At 40.2% G+C, this 23,161-nt stretch overlaps 1 protein-coding gene across 9 annotated transcripts in view; it reads left to right on the top strand.

The window, feature by feature from the left end:
• Positions 1-23,161, top strand: part of Zeb1 (zinc finger E-box binding homeobox 1) — a 183,508-nt gene that overhangs the window by 104,001 nt on the left and 56,346 nt on the right. For all 9 annotated transcript variants that reach the window (XM_029471837.2, XM_021150623.3, XM_029471835.2 and 6 more), the window contains one exon: positions 22,510-22,710. In XM_029471837.2, coding sequence (XP_029327697.1) covers positions 22,620-22,710 — 91 coding nt within the window. In that variant the 5' untranslated portion in view covers positions 22,510-22,619. The remainder of the gene's footprint in view (positions 1-22,509; positions 22,711-23,161) is intronic.

Raw genomic sequence — 23,161 nt, forward strand, 5'->3', positions numbered from 1 at the left:
CCCATGTCTCGAGTAATTTCATGTCTTGTGTAGCTATGAACAGTAAAGGTGAATGTGATATGTACTTTGTGATGCATCGCTGCTTTTCATAAAGGACATTATTAATTAAAATAATTTTAAAATGTAATTAAGATTTAGTTATATGATTTCTGTCCCTCCCAGTCCTCAGTCCAGTCCCTCCTATGTCTCCTCCCTCCAAGTTCATTTATATCTTCCCTTTGTCTATCTCAAATGCACAGCCACTTTTCCTTTGATTATTTTATACACACACATATGCATGTATGTGTAAAATACATAAGCAGCCTGCTGCAGCCATTAAGTGCTGCCTGCTGTCTACAGTTGAAGGATGACCACTTAAAATTACATAGCTAATTTGGAGGCTCATCTCTGGGGAAGGCTGTTTCTCCCATCCACAGCAATCATTTGCCGCCTATAGTTGTGTGTCTAGGATGGGGCCCAGTGAGGTTTCCCCTTCTGTCTCGAGTAATTTCATGTATCAATTTTAGTATGCGTATTGATCTTGTCATTCTTCAGGTCTCATTGTTATCTTGGGTGTAGCTTCCCTGTCATTTCTAGGGGATGAAATCTCACAGCAGTCTTCCTGATCCTCTGACTCTTAAAGTCTTTTGTTCTTCCTCCTGAGATGCTCCCTGTACCTTAGGTACAGGAGTTGTATTGTAGATGTATGGGGGGAGGACTTGACACCCTATGATCAGCTGTTCTCAGCTTTTTGACCAGTTGTGGTTTTCTAAAGTGATCTCTGGTACAAAGAGCAGCTTTATTGATGAGGGCAAGAACTACGCTTCCTGTGAGGAGAAGGAGAAATAGACTTCCATAAAGTGGTACCAGCAGACTCTCCTCAAAGAGTAGTGATTCACTCACCCTGGGGAACTGGCTAGATTTCCAGAACCAGGCAGCATTTCCCTTCTGTTGAGCTGGCCCTAAGTGCAGGTATAGAGCTGTCATTGCCCCAAATGAGTGCCAATATTGTATGGGTAGGAATATCCTGCTGTGAGTCCTTGAGCATCCTAGGTGTTACAGTGGGGAGGACTATTGATTGTTTGCCTCACTTGGCAGCCTGCACAGGACCTGGAATTATGAGAGCAAATTTGCTTTCAAGGTTCACTGAAACACGTGTATTTACACCATTTACTGCCTTCTTAAATGCCACTCTATTCTTTCTCTTTATATTTCATTATCTTGTGAATTTGTTATTCTGCTTATTTTTATTTTATTGTGTTTATGAGCATGTGTGCTTCCTATAGAATGGGTGTAAAGGTTAGAGAACACTGTGGGAGTTGTTTCTTTCCACCATGTGGGATTCAGGTACTCAACTCAAGTGTTCAGGCTTAAAGGCAAGTGTCCTTCCTTGTTACACCATTCCTCTAGCTCTTTGCCATCTCATGATGATTCCTCAACTGGAGGGGCAGGGACTGGTTCAGTTTGACTTGTTTGGGTTTTTTGAGACAGAGTCTCTCTATAGCCCTGGCTATCCTGGAACTCTTGTATGTATACCAGACTGTCCTCAAACTCAAGGAGATCTGCCTGTCTAGGCTTTCTGAGCTTTATTAGTATTTTCAGTTGTAACTTGTACTTATTATCAAAAAGTTCAAATTCATAAAAATATTAAATAAACTATTTCCTTGAATTCCAGTTAAGTTTCCTGAAGTTTGCCACTAGTAACAGTAATCTGAAAGTTATTTTAACATTAAAAATATGTCTTTGTTAAAGTATTTCAAAGCAAGGTAAACATTCAAAATATATGAAGAGAATAAATGAGAAAAACAACTATTTCAATAACTTACTTTCTCATTTATATGTCCCTCCAGACAAATGTCAATTAATATTACTTAATATATTAATACACACACACACACACCCCACATATATATATATATATATATATATATATATATATATATATATATATATATATAGTGCTGTATGGCATTAAGGATGCTTACATGTATCAGTAAAAAGGAGTGGATCTCACATTAGTGTTAGCAGGTTTTGTAATTATAATGAATTTACTGATAGAAATATATGTGTTTAGGCTGAATGCTAAGGAATTTGTTTTATTGATAAACATTTTCTATTATTTGGCATTTCTTTGATAAGCATTGCCAAAGTAATTCTTCAGTGTTTTCCTTAGCTCTTACACTGTTTTGTTTTGTTTTTTAAATCTTTGTGCAGGAGTAGAAACCCTGACTAAGATAGTGACCTTTTTGTCCAGTATATTAAACTTGTATCTATCCATCTACCCAGGATAATGTCAGTTAGTGATAAACATGGCCAGCCTCTGATTGAGGATTTTTCAAGTTTACAATGGAATGAAAATACACCAATTCAGTAGGGCCAACCTTTGGTCTTTACCTTGACTAGCTATTGTGGTGTAGGAAGCTGTCTTGCCATATAGACAGCAGTGAGCCATAACTCTTACTCACCCTGTGTTCCTTGATGTTTCTAACTGAATATGGATCCATTTGGATAACCTCCAATGATAAATTGAGGGTTTCATCAGGAGAGAATGTGTATAATACTGTGGGTTTGATGAGGTCTGTGTATTTAAATAGTGTTCAGAGAAAAACACTAAGCAGTGAACTTGGGTAATCTTCCCAGGGAGAAGGGCACAGGATGAAAGCCTTGATGCAGAAGACAGAGTAGCTAATATGCAGTGAGCCCATGTGGGACAGATGATGTCTGAGTGACAGGGGGAGTGAGGATCAGTTCCTTCCAGTGTCATGAATGAAATGGACAGCCATTAGGAGGTGATCTGAGCAGAGGAGGAGTGAGGCCCCAATGTTGCTTTCGGAGTTCTTTGGTTGCTGTGCTGAGAATGATTGTAAGGAGGCCTGAGTGACAGGGCTGCTTTGGTAGGGTTGCCATGGGAGGGAGTTAGTAGTAAGTGGTCATGTACCCTTACTATTTCCTTCCAGACAGATAGGAGGCCTGAGAGAAAGACAGCAGCCAAAGTGCAACTGGGAACAATGGAATATTACAGGTCCCTGAGACTCAGACATCAGCAAGAGTGGAATTACCATTTACAGAAGATGGGGCAACTAGGAAAGGCCAGGAGTTGAGTTTGGGCCATGGTGGGTTTCCATTGAAATGGAGCTGTTAAGTATTTTGTATGCAAGTGTTTTAGGATATAAAAATCTGGGCTAGGATATAAAGGCAGTCAACAAGTGTCATTTAGAGAGAAAGGAGACAGATTGAAGTTCAGGAGATAAAAGATATGAGAAAGCAGAAGCCTGGGAAGTAAGTAGAACCTAGCACAGCCAAGGGGAAAGGTGCTTTTCTAAAGGAGAGCCCTGGGTTGTGACCAGTATGCAGTAGATCAAGTGTGTCGCTGGATTGGTATGGCTGTCCTTCACAGTCATGACAATGGCTAGTTCAAGGTTATGTGTGTTCAGGTAACAGGGGGAAGAAACTTATTTTAAAACTTTCTAAGAAAATTTGCAATCAAAAGAAACTGAGCTATGGAGTTGGGAAAAGTAGGAATTTTGAGATCAAGATTATTTTGAAAGCAAGAAAGTTGAAAATGTGTGCGGAGGTGACTGTAATGGTAGATCCTCCTGTGTATTCCTATGAGTAGTACAGCTCTCCTTTCCATGTCTGGAGGACATTCATGCTGCTGGGTGTAGCATGTAATTTTTAAAAACATGCTAGTGCCTTCCTGGGGCCAAGCTCTCAGCTTAGTTCCGAGATCATGCTGCTGCCAGCCCCTTTCGGCTAGCATTGCCAAGCCTCCAACAACCGCCCCAGCTTCCCTCTTTCTCCGGCTCACCTTAGCTCTGCTGATGGAAAACACTAGACAGTTTTAATATTTTAAAATTAGCCAGATAGCACAATTGCCGGGCTCTTATCAGCTAACCTATTTCAGCCAACTGCCAGTGGTGGAGGCCTCCATTTCCAGCCACCCAAGATCTTTCATGGTTGTATGTGCCTCCCATTCCAAAATCTGGCTGAAAAGATCTCTCTCTCTCTCTCTCTCTCTCTCTCTCTCTCTCTCTCTCTCTCTCTCTCTCTGTCTGTGTGTGTGTGTGTGTGTGTGTGTGTGTGTGTGTGTCCCTTCTCTTCCTTCTGGGACCCAGAAGTCTCACCTTTTTTCTTCACCCAGCAATTGGCACAATCAAGAACCAATTAGGGAAACAGCACCTCCCTCTATGGCAGGGTGTACTCTTTGTATATTATTATTGAGTGACTAATCTTTTCCTTGTAGGTGTTTTAAGGGGTTTTCTGTATCATAAAGAAATTGGCTGTTTCCAGGGCTTGTAGATAGTTTTGACATTGTGGGTCTGTACTGTGCATGCCGCCTTTCTTACTCTGAAGCTGGAAAGGCTCTGCCTTATCATCTGTGGCTCACAAAGGGAAAAACCTCTGAGCTGTGTAGATTTCACTGTGGTGGAAACAGTGAGTTACAAGTTTCAGGGTTTACCTTTCCTACATGATTTTAACTGAAAACATGTCTCCTGCATTGATTTAAAAATTTGTGTTTGTTTGGGGTCTATTTTGGACTGTAGTGAAGCCCATGACTTTCCAAAATGGCCTGTGCCTGTGAAAGTTGCCTGAAGGTGCAAGTGCCACTAGTGACAAGTCTGCATTCACCCATGACTCCTGTTGCTGTTATTTTTCTGAATTTTCCCGAATACTTTTATTTTTTCAGATAATACTAACAATGTTCTGGAGACCATTTTCATAGAGTTTTGCATATATGGTTTCCATCAGTATGATAGACCATGCTAGAGACATATTCCCTCTTACAGAGGAGGAAACTGACATATGAGAAGGTCAAGACACTTGCAAGGTGGTGTGGATGGCACATGACGGGGCTGTGATTTGAACCAGGCAGTCTGAGCAGATAGCACTGTGCAGTTCGTGAGTCTGAATCATTCCCGTGTGGCAGCCAGTATGTCATGCTTAGTGTGTTCACTAAAACTGTGCTGTTAGAGATTATAAATCATCCTTATCCAATAAGATCCACATTTTCATGCATTTATCTTGGCTTTCAGTAGAATACAAAAGGCCTTCATGACAGCCTTTCTTACCCTATGCTTTTCCTTTACTGCCTTGTAGTTCATACTAGTGGAGATTTTTCCTTCCACTGTATTTTCAGCTGGTTGTTGTTGGCATATTAAAAAGATATTATTTTTTTTCAGTTTAAGTCACAAGTGTTTACCAGTTTTCTAAATGCTAATATTTATTTAGTCCTATTTTTCTGAATTTTTCAAAAATATTTTACTACCTACAAATAATAAATTTCACTTGCTCATTTCAGTATAATTTTTCATTTATTCTTTTAAAAAAGTAACTGTTTTAGAACATTGTTAATAAAAACAAGGATTTTTACCTTATAAATATTTCTAATGCATAAATAAATAACATGATAAAGTTCAGTTTATTACTGTATCTTGTGTGAAAGTGTTTGTGTGTTTGACTGTGATGTGTGTATGGTGTGTGAAGGTTCAAGAGCCTTACATATAGAGAGGCCAAAGGATGATGTCAATGTCTGGCCCTGTCACTCTCCTTATTCCTGTGAGATAGCGTCTCTCAGTGGACCTAGAGCTGAGCTGGCAGCCAGCCACCCATCCTCTGCCCTCATCTGCCTCTTCAGTGCAGGCATCACTGGCTATCACGGTCATGCCCAGCTTTGCTTAGGTTCTAGGATCCAAACTCAGGACTTGTGTGTGTTGAGCACCTGAGCAGCTGTCTCTCCAGGCCTAGTGTGGTTCCTATACAGATATCAGCAAGGAATGATAAGTTATTTTTCCAAATGCCTTCTCAACTCCATAGAAGTCATTCTTTCTGTTCCTGTGTTAATAAAGTCTCTCATCTGATTCCTGGTGTTGAGCAGTGTTTGCCTTATTCTCTCAGTAAATTAATGATGGTTTTCGTTTTCTTGAGCTGTGACTAGAGAACTGAAGCTCATTGGAAGGGAGATGCCTGGGAACCCTTTCCAGAGCTGAGCCCACAAGTTGTGCTGCCTCAGAGGAGAGTTGAGGTGCTGCTGTGTATTCTGTCAACAAGCACAGGAATTAGTGGTCTCAGAAGAAAGCCTAGGGAAGGCTCTGGAAATTTGGAGATGGTTAGTCAGCTTTTTTGGCAATGTCCCAGTTTGATTCTAATGTGTCTTCATGTACTATCTCCTCTGTAAAACAAACTGTAGCCATCTATCTTTTCTATAGAGAATTTTCATCTACAGTATTAAATATACTTGCTTGGACTTTTGAAAATATTAATAAATTTTCTTTATAATTACAGTTATTTTAATTTCACTTGCTTTTCAAATTAACTTTTATTCATGAGTGTTTCTGTCTGTGGTTGCTGGACCCACACATGCTAGGTAAGCACTCTTGTACTGAATTGTATCTCTAGCCCACTGCATTTTAATATTTAACAAGTGTGTTTCTTAGTTTTTCTCAGCAGTTTAATAGGCTGGTGGTTATTTGTATTATTTGATTCTTAAAGACGGAATTTTGCATCGATTTGTCAGGACATGTCCTATAGTTTTTCTATAATTAGTCTTTTTTATTTTTAATTGGCTCATACTTGGGTTTGTCACACTACTGTTTTATAAGTTAGAGTTCATATAAGGTAAAAAAATCACAAAGGTTCTATTAAAAATTATGAAGATACCATTTATCTATGGAGGTTAAGCAAAGATCAGCATAAGGGTTGAGATCACTGAAGACAAATTCTGTGACTTCCTAGCATTTGTTCTGTAGAGACAAGGAAAAAAATAAAAGCTAGGATTTCGCAGGTGATGGCAGCCACTTGCCTTGCCTGTCAGTTTTTATTCTATTAATAGCTTCATAGGAAGACAGTGAAAACCACCAGGCCTCTGCAGAGGAGGGCTCACAATCGCAGGCTTTCATTGGCGTTATATTCGAATACATAAAAACATTTGAGTATGTACCTTTGACTAAAGACATTATCTACAGAGTAATGAAATATCACTCCCTGAGTTTCCAAAGCACTGCCATTATTAAACTTGATAATGATTGATTAACACTTCAGTGACCTACAACTAGTTTATGCCTGCATTTGGTTTATTTTTAAACTTAAATAATTGGACCTTATACATTATTATGTTACTTATATCTGACATTAAGTGTGTATACTATTACCATGTATAGTGAAATGTGTGTATAATGAATTAGTGTTATCTGTCATTGAGGGTGAAAGCCAGGTCAAGTCATATTTTCAATGTGCACCAAGTATAGTAGGTATGTCCACCTCTTTCCTGGAATACTGTCATGTGCAGAACTTGGTCTAACCCATGAGTTTTCAAATGTTCTCTCCTTTTCTTTCTGTGTATTTCTTTCTATTTATCTATTGTGTCTGTTTGGTGGGAGCACCTTTACCCCTTTTTATGGAATTGCCAATAACATTTACTTATATTGTCTAGTTTCTTCACTGAGAAAAGTGTGCCTCCATATTGAACCTGCAAATGTGTCTGTGCCTATTGTACAGAAGGCAGAATCCTAGGTACCATCTTCACAATGTCAGACATACACACGTATGTGCTCACATGCGTATGTGTACGTATATGTATATATGTATGTCATATCTATATAAATGGTATTCATCCCTACTAGTAGAAGTTCACGTTGAATTTCTGCACCTTTCTCTTCCTGGTATACACACACTGAACTTTATATTGTTCTCAGCATCATTCTAACACAAGTAAAGTATCTCTGTGAGATAAGACACAGGGCCTCCATGTCTCATCTCATGACCAAACAGTTAGATGCAGTCTGTATTTGTACTAAGACTTTCCTAAGGAAGGTTTTATCTTTCTTCTGTGCTGTTACATATAATTCTAAAATCAAACTACCACCTTAGACAAGGAGTTGTGACCATGCTACCAGCCCCTCCTAGCTCCCTTTTGTTCCTCCCAGCTTAGCTCCATCAAGCCACCAGCACTGACCTGGCTTCTTTTTCCTACCCACCTTTACTCCTAGACGTGTTGCATTACCAGTCCTACTGAGACCTTTGAATCCATGGATAAAAACCACACACTCAGCCTTATGATTTTAGAGCTCACCTGCTAGCACAATTGCTGAACACAAACACCTCCGGCCTGGAAATGTGTGCCCTCAACACATTTTTATCTCTATCTCTCCTTCTGCTCCTGTCAGACATCTCTGGCAACCTACCCAAAGTGGAGCCACAGGCCCCAGCTGCCCCAACATCGGATATAACTGTTGCATGCTGCTCCTTCCAAAGCATAGTAGAAAACCCCTTTTTCCCTGCTTTTGCCTTTTCCTCCTGGGACCTGGAAGTCCCACTCATACCTTCCATTCAGCAATTGGCTCCTAGCCTCCTTTATTGACAAAATCAAGAACCAATTAGAAAACTAGACCAAGTATCATCACCTCCCCTTACATCTCACCTTTTCTGTCCAATAAAATAAATAAACAAAAAAACTTCTCTTAGATATAAATTGAACAAAACCATGACAACTAAGTAAATTATACAATATGAGGTATAAATGACATCTAGTCTATCAATTTGTCAGTTAGACAAAGTACTATATTTCCTAACTGAAAGAATTATGATTTTATCCTTGGAGTATGTTTAGATTCTAGTTGTAATGTCATCTGAAAACCATGTCATCCATTCTATAAAGTCCCTCAATGTTAAACAACTTGAATTTGAATATGAGATTTTTGTCAGTAAAGGACGTCGGGAGCCAGTTGTTGGGCAGAAGGTACAGGTGGGACTTCAGGGTCTGAGGAGAAAAAGACAGATGCAGGGAGAGAGAGATGGCTTTTCCTGCAATGCTTCGGAATGAGAACAAAGCAGGCCTTGGGGCAGTTAGGGCTAACAGCCTCCGCTAGCAGCAGAGGTTGAGGAAGTTAGCAGGGGCTAGCTGATAAGTTTGGGGAAGGGGGAGAAATAGAGATAATAATAGATGAGGACATGTCTTTCAGGCAGGAAATTTTGTGCCCAGCAGTTGTGCTAGCCAGCATGTTCTAAAATAATAAAACTGTCTACGTGTCCTTTATCCGCGGATTCAAAGGTCCCAGGAGTGGGTAGGCAATGCCACTGATCCCGGAGCAAAGGCAGATTGAAAAGAGAAGCCATAAAGGATTGGCCATCCAGAAACTGCCCCACCTGGGGATCCATCCCATATATAGTCGCCAAACCCTGATGCTATTACAGATCCTGGAAAATTCTTAATAGGAGCCTGAGATGGCTGTGAAAGGCTCTGCCAGAGCCTGAAGCAGATGCTCACAACCAACCATTGGACTGATTGCTGGGTCTCTGATGGAGGAATTGGAGAAGGGACTGAAGGAGCTGAAGGGGTTTGCAGCCCCATGGGGGACACAACAGTGTCAACCGCCAGACCCCCAGATGGACCACCAAACAAAGAATACACATGGAGGGACTCATGGCTACAGCTGCAGAAGATGGCCTTGTTGGAGATCAATGGGAGGAACAGCCCTTGGTTCCAGTAGGGGAATGCCAGGGCTAGAAGGTGGACATGGGCAGGTGAATGGAGGAGCACCCTCATAGAGGCAGGGGGAAGGGAGATGGGGGAGGGGGGTTGCAGAGGGGAGACTTGGAAAAGGGATAATGTTTGAAATGTAAATAAAGAAAATATCCAGTAAAAGGAGAAAAGAAAAAAGAAAAGAGAAGTCATGTCAGAACTGGCGGCTTGGTGGTGCTAAGCCAGGAGAAACAAGAGAGCCAAGAGGGGCTGCTAGTGCAGACACCACTCCCTGGAAAGGCAGTAGCATGATTTTAAAACTACTCCCAACACTATGTGGATGAGTGTTTTAAGGGGCTAAATAGGAATGGATAAGATGTAGTTAAACACAAATTAATATCCTCACACAATGAAGAACCTCCAGAAAGGAAAGCCTTTGCATACCGAGGCATATGTTAAAACAGGCTTGTTTCATATAGCATCTGACAAAACCTACAAAGTCAATCTTTCTTCTCCTACCTCCATAGTGTCTTCCTCTGTGTGCGATAAGTGCTGTTACCATCCACAGTGAACCATTTCAGTGAGATTCTTTGTTTCTGAAGCACAGAGATGATTGTACAGTGACTGAGGCTGCAGTTAACTTCTTCATTCTGAAACCATATGCGTGTAATCTATTGAGTGTTTTCATTATCACCATATATCACTATATTACTTAAAGAAAAGATTTATAGAGAATTTTAATTGGTTTAGTTAAAACAAAGCCATGTTCAAGAAATTAAATAACTTAGGAAATATTTGAAAGGATTATTGGCTTTATCGATGATATTACTCAATAGTATACCGTTATTGTGCAGTCTTGTGGTTACATTCTTTTGTCATTTGAAAATGTTTTCAATAGCAAGTTGTTCAGTGTGTAAATGAGGAACCCTAGGGCAAAGAAGACACAAATACATTTAACAGTAATCACTATGCAGTAGTCTTCAGGCAGGAGGCTTTGCATATAGTAAGGTCTGCAATGTTTGAGTCCAGCTCTGCATTGCAGAACTGCCTAACCTGATGCAGCGCTCCCATCTTCTTTAAAAATTAGTAGACCATATGGAAATGCAGAGTGCCTACTTCTTGTAGTTGCACTAAAGATTCAGGGAGGAGGGTAAGGGGTGAAGCCACAGCAAACACAAGATTCTTTAATACCACCAAGAACTATCTGTAAGCCAGTGGTCATTAAGCACATATGGTGATAAGAAAGCATTAGACACTCCATTTCTTACTGAAAGCCATGTTATATATTGTAAGTCATATTAAAATATTTTTATTTTATTATTTTATATGTAGATGTTTTACCTACATATGTATGTCTGTTCACTATCTATATGCAGTGCCCAGGGAGAGGAGTCTAGGAGAGGGCTTTGGATTCCCAGTTACTGTTGTGGACAGTTTTAAGCCACTACCTGGATGCTAGAAGTCTAACCCAGGTCCTCTGGAAGAGCAGGCAGTACTTTTAACCACTGGATCATCTCTCTAAAACTTTGAGCCTGGCGGTGGTGGCGCACGCCTTTAATCCCAGCACTTGGGAGGCAGAGACAGGCGGATTTCTGAGTTCCAGGCCAGCCTGGTCTACAAAGTGAGTTCCAGGACAGCCAGGGCTACGCAGAGAAACCCTGTCTCAAAAAAGCCAAAAAAAAAAAAAAGACATCCGGCACCCTCCCAGCCGGAGGACAGTGGTCCGCCTTGCAGAGAGCACCATCTTGGCTCCGGGACTCCGCTGAACTTAGTCTGCACAGGTGAGAGTGAGGACCACAGAGGCAGACAGCTTCTGGGACAGGCGGGAGCCACAGAGCGGCTGAGGCAGCACCCTTTTGGGGCCGCAGACTTCCGGCACCCTCCCAGCCGGAGGACAGAGGTTTGCCCTGCAAGGAGCGCCATCTTGGCTCCTGGACTCCGCTGAACTTAGTCTGCACAGGTAAGAGTGAGGACCACAGAGGCTGACAGCTTCTGGGACAGGCGGGAGCCACAGAGCCGCTGAGGCAGCACCCTTATGGGGCCGCAGACATCCGGCACCCTCCCAGCTGGAAGACAGTGGTTTGCCCTGCACAGGAGCCCTCTGCCTCAGGAGCAGGGAGGACATTTGGATCCAGGACTCCACCGAACTTAGGAACTTAGTCTGCACAGGTAAGAGTATGCACCACAGAAGCTGACAGCTTCTGTGACCTGCCAAAGCAACACAGCATCTGGGAAAGGTCCTGTTTTCGGCCTTCTTCTTCGGCCAGGAGAAGGTCCAAACACCAGATATCTGTACACCTTCCCTTTAAGAGGAAAGCTTGTCAGCAGAGAGTGCTCTAACCACTGAAACTCAGAGGAGAGAGCCTGTCTCCCAGGTCTGCTGACAGATGGTACTCAGAATCACCAGAAGAACAACCTCTGAACAGAGACAACTATAACAACTACAGAGATTACCAGATGGCGAGAGGTAAACATAAGAATCTTACTAACAGAAACCAAGACCACTCACCATCATCAGAACCCAGCACTCCCACTTCGCCCAGTCCAGGGCACCCCAACACACCTGAAAAGCTAGACCTGGATTTAAAAGCATATTTCATGATGATGGTAGAGGACATCAAGAAGGACTTTAATAACTCACTTAAAGAACTACAGGAGAACATGGCTAAAGAGTTACAACTCCTTAAAGAAAAACAGGACAACACATCCAATCAGATGATGGAAATGAACAAAACCATACTAGACCTAAAAAGGGAAGTAGACACAATAAAGAAAACCCAAAATGAGGCAACACTGGAGATAGAAACCCTAGGAAAGAAATCTGGAACCATAGATGCGAGCATAAGCAACAGAATACAAGAGATGGAAGAGAGAATCTCAGGCGCAGAAGATTCCATAGAGAACATCGGCAGAACAATCAAGGAAAATGTAAAATGCAAAAAGATCCTAACTCAAAACATCCAGGAAATACAGGACTCAATGAGAAGACCAAACCTACGGATAATAGGAGTGGATGAGAATGAAGATTTTCAACTCAAAGGACCAGCAAACATCTTCAACAAGATTATAGAAGAAAACTCCCCAAATCTAAAGAAAGAGATGCCCATGAACATACAAGAAGCCTACAGAACTCCAAATAGGCTGGATCAGAAAAGAAATACCTCCCGACACATAATAATCAGAACAACAAATGCACTAAATAAAGATAGAATACTAAAAGCAGTAAGAGAAAAAGGCCAAGTAACATATAAAGGCAAGCCTATCAGAATTACACCAGATTTTTCACCAGAGACTATGAAAGCCAGAAGATCCTGGAAAGATGTTATACAGACACTAAAAGAACACAAATTCCAGCCCAGGCTACTATACCCAGCCAAACTCTCAATTAACATAGATGGAGAAACCAAAGTATTCCACGACAAAACCAAATTCACACATTATCTCTCCAGGAATCCAGCCCTTCAAAGGATAATAACAGAAAAAAACCAATACAAGGACGGGAACCACGCCCTAGAAACAACAAGAAGGTAATCCCTCAACAAACCTAAAAGAAGACAGCCACAAGAACAGAATGCCAACTTTAACAACAAAAATAACAGGAAACAACAATTACTTTTCCTTAATATCTCTTAATATCAATGGACTCAACTCCCCGATAAAAAGACATAGACTAACAAACTGGCTACACAAACAAGACCCAACATTTTGCTGCTTACAGGAAACTCATCTCAGAGAAAAAGATAGACACTACCTCAGAATGAAAGGCTGGAAAACAATTTTCCAAGCAAATGCTATGAAGAAACAAGCTGGAGTAGCCATTCTAATATCTGATAAGATTGACTTCCAACCCAAAGTCATCAAAAAAGACAGGGAGGGGCACTTCATACTCATCAAAGGTAAAATCCTCCAAGAGGAACTATCAATCCTGAATATCTATGCTCCAAATACAAAGGCAGCCTCATTCATTAAAGAAACTTTAGTAAATCTCAAAGCACACATTGCACCTCATACAATAATAGTGAGATACTTCAACACACCACTTTCACCAATGGACAGATCATGGAAACAGAAACTAAACAGGGACACAGTGAAACTAATGGAACTTATGAATCAACTGGATCTGGCAGATATCTACAGAACATTTTACCCTAAAACAAAAGGATATACCTTCTTCTCAGCACCTCATGGTACCTTCTCCAAAGTTGACCACGTAATTGGTCACAAAACAGGCCTCAACAGACACAAAAATATTGAAATTGTCCCATGCATCCTATCTGATCACCATGGACTAAGGCTGATCTTCAATAACAAAATAAATAATAGAAAGCCAACATTCACATGGAAACTGAACAACACTCTTCTCAATGATACCTTGGTCAAGGAAGGAATAAAGAAAGAAATTAAGGACTTTTTAGAGTTCAATGAAAATGAAGCCACAACATACCCAAACTTATGAGATGCAATGAAAGCATTTCTAAGAGGAAAACTCATAGCTCTGGGTGCCTCCAAAACGAAACTAGAAAGAGCACACATTAGCAGCTTGACAACACACCTAAAAGCACTAGAACAAAAGGAAGCAAATTCACCCAAGAGGAGTAGACGGCAGGAAATAATCAAACTCAGGGGCGAAATCAATCAAGTGGAAACAAGAAGAACTATTCAAAGAATCAACCAATCAAGGAGCTGGTTCTTTGAGAAAATCAACAAGATAGATAAACCCTTAGCCAGACTCACTAGAGGGCACAGGGAAAGCATCCTAATTAACAAAATCAGAAATGAAAAAGGAGACATAACAACAGATCCTGAAGACATCCAAAACACCATCAGATCCTTCTACCAAAGGCTATACTCAACAAAACTGGAGAACCTGGATGAAATGGAGAAGTTCCTAGACAGATACCAGGTACCAAAGTTGAATCAAGATCAGGTTAATCATCTAAACAGCCCTATATCCCCCAAAGAAATAGAAGCAGTCATTAATAGTCTCCCAACCAAAAAAAGCCCAGGACCAGATGGGTTTAGTGCAGAGTTCTCTCAGACCTTCAAAGAAGATCTAATCCCAGTTCTTCACAAACTATTCCACAAAATAGAAACAGAAGGTACTCTACCCAACTCATTCTATGAAGCCACAATTACTCTGATACCTAAACCACAAAAAGACCCAACAAAGATAGAAAACTTCAGACCAATATCCCTTATGAATATTGATGCAAAAATCCTCAATAAAGTTCATGCTAACCGAATCCAAGAACACATCAAAACAATCATCCATCCTGACCAAGTAGGTTTCATCCCAGGGATGCAGGGATGGTTCAATATACGGAAATCCATCAACGTAATCCAGTATATAAACAAACTCAAAGATAAAAACCACATGGTCATCTCGTTAGATGCGGAAAAAGCATTTGACAAGATCCAACACCCATTCATGATAAAAGTCTTGGAAAGATCAGGAATTCAAGGCCCATACCTAAACATGATAAAAGCAATCTACAGCAAACCAGTAGCCAGCATCAAAGTAAATGGTCAGAAGCTTGAAGCAATCCCTCTAAAATCAGGGACTAGACAAGGCTGTCCACTTTCTCCATACCTATTCAACATTGTACTTGAAGTCCTAGCCAGAGCAATTCGACAACAAAAGGAGATCAAAGGGATACAAATTGGAAAAGATGAAGTCAAAATATCACTTTTTGCAGATGATATGATAGTATATATAAGTGACCCTAAAAATTCCACCAGAGAACTCCTAAACCTGATAAACAGCTTCGGTGAAGTAGCTGGATATAAAATTAACTCAAACAAATCAATGGCCTTTCTCTACACAAAGAATAAAGAGGCTGAGAAAAAAATTAGGGAAACAACACCCTTCTCAATAGTCACAAATAATATAAAATATCTTGGCGTGACTCTAACTAAGGAAGTGAAAGATCTGTATAATAAAAACTTCAAGTCTCTGAAGAAAGAAATTCTAGATCTCAGGAGGTAGAAAGATCTCCCATGCTCATGGATTGGCAGGATCAACATTGTAAAAATGGCTATCTTGCCAAAAGCAATCTACAGATTCAATGCAATCCCCATCAAAATTCCATCTCAATTCTTCAACGAATTAGAAAGTGCAATCTGCAAATTCATCTGGAATAACAAAAAACCTAGGATAGCAAAAACTCTTCTCAAGTATAAAAGAACCTCTGGTGAAATCACCATGCCGGACCTAAAGCTTTACTACAGAGCAATTGTGATAAAAACGGCGTGGTACTGGTATAGTGACAGACAAATATACCAATGGAATAGAATTGAAGACCCAGATATGAACCCACACACCTATGGTCACTTGATCTTCGACAACGGAGCTAAAACCATCCAGTGGAAGAAAGACAGCATTTTCAACAAATGGTGCTGGCACAACTGGTTGTTATCATGTAGAAGAATGGGAATCGATCCATTCCTATCTCCTTGTACTAAGGTCAAGTCTAAGTGGATCAAGGAACTTCACATAAAACCAGAGACACTGAAACTTATAGAGGAGAAAGTGGGGAAAAGCCTTGAAGATATGGGCACAGGGGAAAAATACCTGAATAGAACAGTAATGGCGTGTGCTGTAAGATCAAGAATTGACAAGTGGGACCTCATGAAACTACAAAGCTTCTGCAAGGCTAAAGACACCATCAATAAGACAAAAAACCACCAACAGATTGGGAAAGGATCTTTACCTATCCTAAATCAGATAAGGGACTAATATCCAATATATATAAAGAACTCAAGAAGGTGGACTCCAGAAAATCAAATAACCCCATTAAAAAATGAGGCTCAGAACTGAACAAAGAATTCTCACCCGAGGAATACCGAATGGCAGAGAAGCACCTGAAAAAATGTTCAACATCCTTAATCATCAGGGAAATGCAAATCAAAACAACCCTGAGATTCCACCTCACACCAGTCAGAATGGCTAAGATCAAAAATTCAGGTGACAGCAGATGCTGGCGAGGATGTGGAGAAAGAGGAACCCTCCTCCATTGTTGGTGGGATTGCAAGCTTGTACAAACACTCTGGAAATCAGTCTGGCGGTTCCTCAGAAAATTGGACATAGTACTACTGGAGGATCCAGCAATACCTCTCCTGGGCATATATCCAGAAGATGTCCCAACCGGTAAGAAGGACACATGCTCCACTATGTTCATAGCAGCCCTATTTATAATAGCCAGAAGCTGGAAAGAGCCCAGATGTCCCTCAACAGAGGAATGGATACAGAAATTATGGTACATTTACACAATGGAGTACTACTCAGCTATTAAAAGGAATGAATTTATGAAATTCCTAGGCAAATGGTTGGACCTGGAGGGCATCATCTTGAGTGAGGTAACACAATCACAAAGGAACTCACACAATATGTATTCACTGATAAGTGGATATTAGCCCAAAACTTAGGATACCCAAGATATAAGATACAATTTGCTAAACGCATGAAACTCAAGAAGAATGAAGACCAAAATGTGGACAATATGCCCCTTCTTAGAATTGGGAACAAAACACCCATGGAAGGAGTTACAGAGACAAAGTTTCGAGCTGTGATGAAAGGATGGACCATCTAGAGACTGCTGTATCCAGGGATCCATCCCGTAATCAGCTTCCAAACGCTGACACCATTGCATACACTAGCAAGATTTTGCTGAAAGGACCCAAATATAGCTGTCTCTTGTGAGAGTATGCCGGGGCCTAGCAAACACAGGAGTGGATGCTCACAGTCAGCTATTGGATGTATCACAGGGCTCCCAATGGAGAAGCTAGAGAAAGTACCCAAGGAGCTAAAGGGATCTGCAACCCTATAGTTGGAACAACATGATGAACTAACCAGTACCCCGGAGCTCTTGTCTCTAGCTGCATATGTATCGAAAGATGGCCTAGTCGGCCATCACTGGAAAGAGAGGCCCATTGGACTTGCAAACTTTATATGCCCCAATATAGGGGAATGCTAGGGCCAAAAGAATGGGAATGGGTGGGTAGGGAAGTGGGGGGCGGTATGGGGGACTCTTCGGATAGCATTGGAAATGTAATTGAGGAAAATATGTAATAAAAAATATTAAAAATAAAAAAAAATAAAACTTAATCAATCAACTATAAAAAAAACCTTTGAAAAACTGTCTTTTCTTTTATCTTTGCTTTCTTAATATATATTGTTTTAATTAAATTCAGGACCAGAATGATCACCTGGAAATGAAAATATACCTCTCATAATGGTGATCTAGAGTCTAAAATATGCTTAGAGAGGAGGAAGTAACTATATTGCCCTGTAGCACTGTAAGCCAGCCCTAGTCTACCACAGTTAGAAACAAGTTATGAGGTTTTCAAACACATGGAGGTGATAACACTTGAGGGTATAGGCATAGTCATTGCCCCAACTTGATCATACACGTGGTATGTTTGTATTGACTTACTAATAAACCTGTACACAAAGGCTTCATAAAGGATTCCATTCATGACCCTTTTTATTCAGGATATTTTTGCATGACCCTGGTATATAACCATAGAATTTAACATATAACCTACGTAATTTTCCTACTTTTCTATTGCTGAGGTAAAACACCAAAGCCAAAGGCAACCTAGAGAAAGAAGAGGTTATTTTCACTTCCAGTTGCAGAGATGCCAGTCCATAATGGTGGGAGACATGGCTGCAAATGGGCCTGGTAGCTGGAGCAGGAAGCTGAGGGCTCACATCTCTTATTGCAAGCAGAGAGCGCAAACAGGAAGTGGAACAAAATTTTAACTCTCAAAACCAGTATACAAGAATATACTTCCTCCAGCAAGACTGCACCTCCCCGTAAGCTTTCCAAACAGTGCTACCAACTGGTAACCACATGTTCAATGCTGAGCCTATGGGGACATTTTGTTTAAGCCACCTCATTAGGTATACAAACTGAGGACTTTCGGAAGACAAATCACAAAGGGTGTATTTAAAAATAATTCCTTGGCATACATACAGTTTTCTAACTTACTAAAGACTAACTTACTGATGAGCTTGGTGTTCTTGATTCTTTTCTCATGAAATCTGAGCTGAATGTTTGGTCCTGGGGCACCTCGGTGCTTTCCTGACTGCATCATCATTTTGATTTGTATCATTGTATATTCTGTAATGCTGTGTCACAGAAACACATGGTACGAAACAGAGGAAGTACATTTGCAGCTCTTTCAGAAACCATCGGGAATTCTGTTCTATCTCAAGCCAAAGATCATTTACCATTTATATCATGAACTCAAATCAGCAACTCAAATGGCAGTTTTAAAAATCAAATAGCTCAGCACGATCCAAAGATGATACTAGAGTGGTGCTTACATGCTGAGGAGTAATAAAAGTATTTTGTTTCTGTATGGGCAAGAAACAATGTGATACTCTGAATGGTCATTAGTCTCAAAATTGAGCTGAGGGGCTTTGTCCACATTGTGTGCAATGTGTGCTTGCTGTTGTATATCTAGAACAAATACTGTGTGCGAGTCATGACAGGCTTGCGCAAGAGCTTTCCACAGCACCTTGGACTCACTCTCCATTCCACTGTAAAGCATGTTTGTGGTTGCTCTGGGTTCAGAACCCTTTACTGCTATCAGGTCTTTGGAGACACCACTATTAACACAGTTCATGAAGTGAGGCTGTAAGTGACTGTTTTGCATCTGTGTCACACAGAAGTATAAAAGAAATGTTCCTTTCACCAAGCTGTATGTTACTTTGATCAAAGATTAAAAAGAGATTCGATGCGCAGAAGACTGAAATGCTGGCCTCTCCTTTGGTCTCTGGACTCTGCAATGGCCTGTGTACTTCAGTGGTGCTTTAAGGAAATGCTCTGTACAAGTCCCCATGGTCTAAAAGGGCAGATCCAGAAAATGGAGAAACTTGATTTCTCTTGCCTGAGTGCCTGAGGTGTTTTTCTAGTTTTATGCTACATATCAAATTATGCTCTGTAATTTTACATGTATGTTGTTTTTGTTTTGGCTGTTCAGCATATATTTCATATCACAATGGCAGATCAAAATGGAGAACAGGAAAGCCATAGAAAGTGATAGATGATTTTTGGAACACCCTGCAGTGTAGGTAAAAAGGGAGTCTGAAAAATAGAAGTTATGAAAACAAATATTAAAATATAATGCACTTGGGCTCTAAAGCCAAATTTAGAAGACATTTCTAAGTATAAAGCACTCTGTTTATAATGCATTAAATATATAATCAAACGTTACCCAAAGCACCCACAGCTAACAAGTCTAAGTATGACAATGCTAAGTACAGTACTACTAAGTACAGTGCTACTAAGTACAGTGCTACTAAGTACAGTGCTACTTCATCAGAATAAGAACAGCACCACTCTGACCCAGTGGCCAACTTGGATTCCCCAAAATGTGCCAACACTTCCCTTCACAAGTCGTAGGAACTGAGTTGTCAGTGTGTATGCGCACATTGTGCACAAGCATAGTGGGAGATCTGCAGTTGACTCATCTCTCCTGAATAGCCAGGGATTATTGGAATTGAGAACTCGTTGAGCCTTAGTCAAAGCCAGCTGGTTTAGCTAGCTATGAAATGCCTCAAACAAGCCATGTTGAAGGTTACTGATAAGGAAGCCTTGATAGTCAAAATGAAAGTTAATAGGATGGTTTGTCATTTGCCAAGCCTCCATTCTGCACATGCATATACGTGGCTGCACCTTACTATTGGTTAGGTGCCCATCATGAGAGCCATGGGCCAGTTTTGAGAATCACCTTCCTACCTTCTCACACTGTTCATTCTGCTTGTCTAAAGTTGTATATAGTATACAGTTTGGCCCAGCTATATGCTTTGGCTTCTCACAGAGCTCCCCCATGCTTCCATCTATATTAAAGAAAACTTTTCTTATTGATATATTGAACAGACATTCTCAGGTAATAGCTCAGCAATGGTAAAAAGTCACTTTGAAGAGTGACATATGAACACTATCTACCAAGCAGTTTACTCCTGACCCACAAACTGTGATAAATCTGTTATATCTGCATGCTTTTGTGTCACTTTGGCAACATCCCTGACAAAAACTACTTTAAGGAGGAAAAACGTTTGACTCAGTATTTTGGAATACTCAGTTACTGGTTGGCCTTGTGGATCTAAGCAAACAGTCCAGCAGCAGCAGCAGCAGCAGCAGCAGCAGCAGCAGCAGCAGCAGCAGCAGCAGCATCTGCAGTGTTCTACCCTTTCTGATGTACAGGAAGCCAAGCGCACAAGAAGACATGAGGAATGACCTATCCCCTCCAGCCATATCCAGAGCTTTCAAATGAATGCCACCAATGTCTAGCCTTTCAGTCCACAGGCCCTTGGGGATGATTCATAGCAAGACCACACCAGCAAAGAAGCGCTATTTTGATGTTAGCCACTGGAAACGAATTTTCTCAAAAACTAGGGTAAAAATTGTACCTGCACAATGGAATGCTGTTTGGCCAGCACCAGGGGAAAATTGGGTTTCAGGTACATATACATGGAAAATTCTCAACTAGCCAAACAGTAGCTTATGGTGCTGTGTGTGTGTGTGTGTGTGTGTGTGTGTGTGTGTGTCTATAGTATATATCAGGGACAAGCAATATAGGATCTTTATTATAGTTGACTAGGATAAAGGATGTGATAACAATCAGTATCATGCATGCCCAGTGCATTGAAGCAATATACTTGGCTGTTTTTTCAACCTTTATAATGTATATTGAGGGGAAATGGGTGCTTTTCCTTATTTTGAGTTTTAATAAGATGGGCATGTATTTTATAATGAGAGAAAACCATTTGTTCTTAGGAAAAGATCTAGATAAATGTATTTATGCTAAAATATTAACATAATAATTATTTCTTTATATTCAAAATATGAAAAAATTCCTGATATAAGTGCACAATACCTTAAGTACTTTGTCTGGGGTCTTCCCACAGCCTACAAAGCCTGTCTCGAAAAACCAAAAAAAAAAAAAAAAATTCTCTCACCTTTAAAAGCACCTATCTATGCTTTCAGTTTTATCTTCATGTTATCAGTAGCATGTGTACATCTGGATAGTTTAGTATGGTGTATGGAGCACACACCCACAAGTGTGCACATGTGCTTATTGGGGAGAGGGCTATGGATGCCTGTCATCTAAGCATTTGGGTGGTTGCTCTCTGTCAATAATGACTAGCTGACTAAGAGTCAAGGAGAAGAATAATGAGCAGTAACTCAGAAGAATTATGGACTGAAATCTTTTCTTCCCTTCCTCTCAAATGTGACAAATAGTGATCTTTGTGCAAATAGTTGAAACAAGGTCTTTCAGTTACTTGATCCTGTTAGGTACCAATCATGCCACCAGCATGATCCATGTACACTTCAAAGGGCAACCTCACTTGTACTAGATTGCTTAAAATGTCTCATTGTCAGCTATATCTCACAGGCTCTACAAAGTATAGAAATTGTTCAAAGCAACTGTTCATAATTCTGATATTAAGTTCATTAAAATTCATTAGATATTTTATAACATACAAATTTGACCAAATTAGTTGAAATGTTCCAAAGTCACTGTGGGATTAATATGCACTGCATATGGCTGCACAGTGTATATTTCTTGGAGTAACTTTCATGATGATGTATTTTTATTAGGAAAGATGGCCCCTGTAAAGACTTGAAGCCTAATTGTACATGGCAGCATTGTTCACAATGAGCTCAGTACAGATGAAGAGTATGTGTAACATAATTTGAGAGCACAGAACATAGACTGTTGGGTTCCCAATCCTGGCTCCGTGACTGGCTGGCTGCAGGCCAGAGATACTACCCTCTCTCTTCCTGGCTTTCTTACATGTAGAATCGGAATATAAGCAGTATCTGGAGAGCTCTGTGTTATAGGTTTTTTTTTTAATTATAAGAACTAAATGTATTAATATTTGCAAAGCATTTATACATTATGTGAGTTTTCAATAAGTGTGGACACTGATGTTTGTCACTGTTGACCATCTGGATCTAGATGTGTTACCAAGTGAGTTGCTTACCAATTATGGTCTTACAACTATTAAATCTGTTTTTATGTTAATTTGCATTTTAACTATCCATTCCTTTGTATTGCAGTTACAAATTATAATACTGTGGTAGAAGCAAATTCAGATTCCGATGATGAAGACAAACTCCATATTGTGGAAGAAGAAAGTATTACAGATGCAGCTGACTGTGAAGGTGGCATGCCAGATGATGAATTGCCAGCAGACCAGACAGTGTTACCAGGAGGCAGTGACAGGGGGGGCGGTGCCAAGAACTGCTGGCAAGACAACGGTGAGTGAAGCTCCTTATAAAGTCTTCTTCTCTGTGCTTTGTACTAAACAAAAAGACAAACTGGGTAAAAGTTTTAAATAAACAGTAAAATTACTTGTATATTAGCCAATATTAGATGTCTTACTTGCTTTTTAAAGTAGATTTTGAATCAGAATAATGTTGTTTTGATAGTTTGCAGAGTACCTAAAATACATGGAGTTTAATAGAACTTTCTAAACCCAGCTGAGCTTTCTTCGTATTGTTGAAATGCTTGTATTTATCTTTCATTTCATATTGGAATATCTAAATTAACAATAAATTTATAAAGTAATAAATGATATCTCAATGTAATAAAATAATCCAGTATGCAAATATCTGGAACAAATATGTATTATGGGGGTATCTTTAGTATAACCATTAACTGAAAACAAGCACCCATACTGTCTCTGTGCCTGCCAAAGTTAGCAAATTA

This window comes from Mus caroli, unplaced genomic scaffold (assembly GCF_978045245.1).
Source record: "Mus caroli unplaced genomic scaffold, Mus_caroli_1 scaffold_19, whole genome shotgun sequence".
Classification (NCBI taxonomy): Eukaryota; Metazoa; Chordata; class Mammalia; order Rodentia; family Muridae; genus Mus; species Mus caroli.